General features: G+C 35.4%; 1 protein-coding gene across 2 annotated transcripts in view; it reads right to left on the bottom strand.

Annotated features, from left to right (window-relative positions):
- Positions 1–694: 694 nt before the first annotated feature.
- Positions 695–6,000, bottom strand: part of CBLB (Cbl proto-oncogene B) — a 198,054-nt gene continuing 192,748 nt past the window's right edge. For both annotated transcript variants that reach the window (XM_077821171.1, XM_077821180.1), the window contains one exon: positions 695–4,476. In XM_077821171.1, coding sequence (XP_077677297.1) covers positions 4,214–4,476 — 263 coding nt within the window. In that variant the 3' untranslated portion in view covers positions 695–4,213. The remainder of the gene's footprint in view (positions 4,477–6,000) is intronic.

Genomic DNA, 6,000 nt, shown 5'->3' with positions numbered 1-6,000 from the left:
CAACATGGCAAATGTTGAGTTTTTAATGGAGATCATCGCATTTTCCTCTCCGGAGTGTATCTTCTCTAAACATTTTCAGAATTTGAATGTTATGTAAAGGGGAAATCCAGCTCACCTATGTGCACAGGCTATTTTTTTCCAATGGAACCTGTGTAGTAAAGCAAGCAGGATTTGATGCTAAGATTTTATTTCAGCAACAATAGTGGTCTCTGATGCACTTTTTCTCAGCAAAAATCCAGTTACCTCATTGTGATAAAGTACTTTGCCTTTGGCCTTATAGCTTCTTCTCTTAGGAATTTCTTTAGCACCTCAGAAAACAGAATAATGATGCTTAAATAAACCACTGTCTAAGTATTTATAATTCAATATCCTTCTACTGTACAGATACGTTAATTCTGTAGGGCTTTTAAGCTGTAAAAGGTCATTTTAGGTTGTGGTTTTTTAATTAGGTTTTTTTTTTTAATTTATTAGCTGAATTTGGAAAGTGAAATAACTGGAATGTAGTTGATACACTAGCAATGGGGGTGGTTCTAAATGCCTTGATTCACCATATTTTACACTTGTCTTTCTGGCTTTTAAGACAGTGCCCAATCTCTATAAAGTATAATCTAGGATAACTATGTTCTTCTGAAGCCACAAGCAGCAATATTCAGGATCATAGCCAAACCACCGAAAATCAAGGACCAACTTGGTATTCTGTTAACATTCATTTTATAAAATATCTTACAAGAACAGATAAAGTACTCGAGGTTACATAATAACCAGAATTGAAAAAGAATGTTGAATAAAATATAAATTAATTGAACACATCACTATGTTTATCACGCTAGACAAGTTTATAAAAGGCATTTTCTGATAAAATAGTTATTTGGAAGAAAACCCTTCAAAATGGAAACTATTGCAGTCCTTTTCAGGAAATCATTCCTAGAAGCACTAAATTCCAGGTCAACAAGCAGTACCTGAATCCATTTAAAATATACCATTCATCTGGTTCCAAATTTGTCCAGCTTTAAGACACAAATTCAAATGGTTACCAGTTCAGAATAATCAGTGCAAAGTAAAGCTTCAAGCTGAAATTATGAGAGGAAATGATTTGGATACAAAAATCTAAATTCACACTATGAAAAAGTCTTTGCCAGATGTGCACTTGGATTATGCAACATTGACCCATTTGATCAGTGGCCATTTTAGGTTTCTAGCCAACCCATTAATTGGCTAATCACATGGAATTCATTTATTTCAGCGCAGTTTCAGTTTTTAACCTATCATCTCTGGAAAGGATCCATGCCGTTGATGTTCATAAGTATTGCTCACCTTCTGATTCAGCAAATCTGATTAAAATGCAGCAATTTTGCATCAAGGAAATAAATGCAGATGTTGGCATGGTGGTCTAAAGGATGCTACTGTAGAAAATAGATCCGTAGGCCCCACTTTTACACACAAAAGCATTTGAGCAACTTCATTCGAGTATACCCAATACAGTCAGTCGTGTGCTTAAAGTTACATATGTTCACAGGCATTTGCAAGATTAAACCTTTATTTTTTGAATTTTTAAAGACATTTTAGGGAACCAAATTGTCAGATTTACCTCCCTCAAGCCTATTAAGTCCTGTGCAGTAAACATCAACAGTCTAGCAAGGCAATTTCACTCAATTTGGCTTTAAATCTATTAACTGAAACAGGTCTGAGGCATCTCATGTTCCATTGTGTAAGTGTCTGATTTGCTTTATCATCTAAAGATGAATGGAATTTTTAGAGTGTAAAGCCACTACCTATGCTATTACATTATAAAGGTTTTTAAACACATGTACAAAAAACAAGTCATGCCAAACAGGCTGGGAATGCTATTAAAAAAACTAGGAAGAGCTTGTGTAGAAATAATTTTAAAATATTTTACATGACTATTCTTCTTGCTTCTTAATTGAAACACGGTGGTGTCATTTATTCTAAGATCCTGAATAAAATTTAGAAAAGAGAATCCGTGCCAGTTTTATCCAATATGATTGGAAATTCCAACACATGATCTGCAGATTGTTTGCTTCTCTGTGCAATGCATTTTTTTCCATCGTTGCTATTACTGGCAGTTATGTTAGAGCTATAATTAAGCAATTCTAATAAAATCGCAACATTTATCTTAACAGCATGTATCATTTTGAATTTATATTTGACTGAAATGCTAGAATGTTATCAATATGATGCAGGAAAGAAACCAATCGAAAGAGCTGAAAATAGCATACTTTGTGACAAAAAACGGGGGTGGGGGTGGGGGGGAGAGATTTACTTAAACACAGAATACTGAGTAAAACTTCAGCCAAAAGCTTTTGTTATCCCTACCCAAAGAATGAATACTGAAAGGAAGCTGCAAATGCCCTTTTCTAGTACATGAAATCATTTGCTTAGATTGAAATAGAACAGAAACTCATCCCTGTAGCTCAAATACCTCTGATCATCTTGTTTCACTGGACCAAGACAGATTAATGATGGCCATCATGCCATGCTTTGTGATCCTGAAAAGGAATGATTTCTTTAAAAAAAAGAATAAGCTGTTAATGAAATGATATGATAATGGCAATTTCCACTGGGTTTTCTAGTGACTTTGAATTCCTTACTTGAGATGTTTGGCTGTCCATAAAACTTTAAAAGAAATCCATTTGTCGCTGAGATCTGATCTTCTAAGTGGTGTAACTTTTACAACTTGCCATGAGTAAAGGAGAAAACCGAAAGATAAAAAGGAAATAAATATATACCACAACCTAAGTTTATCACAACTTGAAAGATCATGTACTGGCCATATTTTAAAATACTGAAACTACTCTACCCTCCACGTGGTTCATCTGTTCAACAGTAAGGGGGGGGGGGAAGAATTTCAGTGTTTTCCACAAAAATAGGAAAGCAGCAATATGAGAATTACTGTGGAAAGTCTGGACTCTTAATTTGAGTCTCTAGTAAGAGCAAAAAACAAAGGACTTGATTTGGCTTGCATCAATCCATGCTTTAAATTAAAAAAAGAAAATAAAAATCAGACTGAGGTAACACTGTTCCATCCAGGGCAAAGAGATCTAAGATATTTCCATCTCTGCAGGGACAGTGAATGAGTGAATTTGGGTATGAAACACAGTCTAATGCAATAGTGTGAACAGAGAGATTACTAAAGAACATTGTAAAAAGTATTCCAACAGTAGCATTAGGACTTAACAGTGCATCACTCATGTCAATATGAACTGGTCCCTAAAGCCATGATGAACCAGAGGACAATCACTCGAACAGGAAATTAAGTGTCATCCACTTTTCAGAAGATAGGACTGTAATTTACCTGATCATTAATATAATTCAGCGAGATTCCCCATTATTTAGTATGCCTGAGGATACTTAAGGCATGAACAACAGGTGCCCTTGGTATGTAACTTAAGTACAACATCGACATTTGCATTTTAAAAGCTGTCATGTCATGTTCTTTAGTTTCATTACTGCATGTGTTTTTGTTTTTTTAAAACTGGAAATTACATGGATCAAGACCTTGAAGACTATAGGTCACAAAATCCATAATAAAAATAAAAGCTGCCCAATGTCACTGTCAAAATACCTTTAAAAAGGCAGTTCATAGACAAAAAATAATGCATTATACATTCAGATTTTTTTCCTCTCAATAACAAAACAATATCAGAAGAAAACGCTCAGTAGTGAAGGCCACATACTTTTTTTTTTTTGCGCATTTGTTTGATAAATTGAAATGCAAAAACCACTAAAGCCTCTTATAAAAGGAGAAATGGAAATACAGAGCTTCTGGAAAAAAATGATTTAGTGATGGGGTGGTCAGCATGGAAAATGTTGCAAATGCTACAGCTGAACTGACCACCATACAAGGGAATCTAACAGGAACACAGTACAAGTGTCAACTAGAAAACTGTTAACTTGCCAACTTGTAAACAAGAAAAAAAAGCAATTCACAGATTCAAAGTTCAAGGGAAGTAAACTTCTTAAAATAATTTTGTCAGTTCAACCCTGATTTTAAAAGTATGGCTAGCAAAAATACAGAAGCCTCAGACCATCTATGAGTCTTGATCAGAGCAGCCGTCTTCCTTTGATAAACTGCTGGAAACAGACCCTCTTCTAATGATGACAAGAGAAGAAAACTTCTCTCTCAAATTCTCTCTCTTGCTCTCAGTTCTAAACATACACACACAATTCATCTGCTGCAGGGACTTGCATGCTGCTATAGATTGAGACGTGGGGAGACTGGTGGAGGAAAGCAGGCAAATTCTCTTAAAATACTACGAGCCACATCGACATTATTCTGGGCTATTTCAAGTGCCCTCTTCACTTCTTCAAAGGAAAAGCCCTCTCCCATAAGTTTTGCAATTTTTGCATCCACATTTTCCAAGGAGGTGTCAGAGTTGTATGCTTTTCTATGGTGGATTTCTGGTGCAGTCCTGCGAGGAAGTGGTTTAGGGGGTCTGGCTGGTGCTTGTGAACCGTCTGTTTGAAAAAAAAAAACCAGAGACACAATCACTACAAACTGGTTTAAACATGATGTAATGAGGTAGTGCCCGGTAGTTCAGGCCTCAAATTTAGGGAGAACTCAAAACCAAGTTTTACAAAGCCTATTAATAGGTCTGTTTTAATGAATTCCCTTCTTTAGTTTTGAAATTCTTGTAGAAACTGTATTAGAACATTCGCCAGAAGTGTTCACAACCTAAACAGTGCAGCATTGTGTTAATAATGCAGTAAGAATCTGAAAGTGGAAATGACTAGTCTATATTTGCATTGTCCAAACTATGCAAAAAAAGTATAAACACAGCATTAGTGGTAAAAATTAAATCTGAATTTTAATTGTCACTCACTCTCAACAATCTGAGATTTTATTAACATGACCAACAAGGATTTTTTTAAAAGAAGCTTTTCTTTTTAACCCCCCACCCCATCATCTCACATTTTATTCACTGGTTTATTCAGGAAATTGCACAAATCAGTAAACTATGTAAAAGAAGACGTTCACCAAATAAACCTGAAGAGGAGAAACTAGCACTCACTTGTACATCATGAGAACATATTTCAGTCATTTGTAGTTTATTTCATGCATGTCACGGGTGCTTGCTACGTAGAAAAATCATTATTTCCTCATTCTGTTCCTCAAAAAAACTAATAGTCCAATGAATTTCAGTGGTGAGAAAAAGATCCCTAAATCTTTCTCCCCAAGTATCACAGTTCATACATTTCAGATGTTGGCTGGGTATGCTACTGCCTTTCTGCAGTGCTCCATAAGTACGTTAACCTTCACAGTTAACACTGCCGCTAAGAATCATGATGTCCTCACGCAAAGAGCGAATAACCACAGCTTCTAATCTTTTCAGAGTCAAGGGGTTAGGACTCAAGTAAACTTGGTACTTTGCCCAAACCTCTTTATCCTTGCTGAGGCTACACTAAGAAGCTTAAATACAAGATGGCATAGAGCAGAAATGCTTTGAGTGGGAAGTATGTGGTTGGGGTTTTATTTATTTATTTATTTAGGCTTTCAATCCTTTGAGAAGAATTCTGAAAAGTTCTGCTGACAATAAAGTGTTCCAATGATATGGAATTAGAGAAAGCTTATGGCAATAACATTTTCCAGTTTATTTACACTGGTGGCAATAGCATTTTGTTTTTTCAAATCTTCCATATATATCTTGTAATGCAAAGGAGCATTATATTTTCATTATCGAAGTCATACAGCTATTCAGTTTTGTACAGGGAGACTATCTGGATTGTAATCCCACAGAGCACATTAAACATCTCCAATGGATCAACCTAGTCATTCATATAGCTCAGTTGTTCTTAACTTTTACTGCAGCCTGCACCCCTTTGGTTCTCAAAATATGTTCTCACACCCCTTATCAAGAATCCTTGAAGTAGGTCAGTTCTTTAAACCCAAATATATTTTTGTTTGTATATTACAGTAATCGTTAAAAAATGTATAATGTTAATAAATACATAGGTTTGATGAAACAAAGTAGTTGTGCTTAC

The sequence above is a fragment of the Eretmochelys imbricata genome, chromosome 1 (assembly GCF_965152235.1).
Source record: "Eretmochelys imbricata isolate rEreImb1 chromosome 1, rEreImb1.hap1, whole genome shotgun sequence".
NCBI classification, from domain to species: domain Eukaryota; kingdom Metazoa; phylum Chordata; order Testudines; family Cheloniidae; genus Eretmochelys; species Eretmochelys imbricata.
The sequence above is the reverse complement of the archived record's forward strand: the minus strand, read 5'-3'. Positions and strand labels throughout refer to the sequence as shown.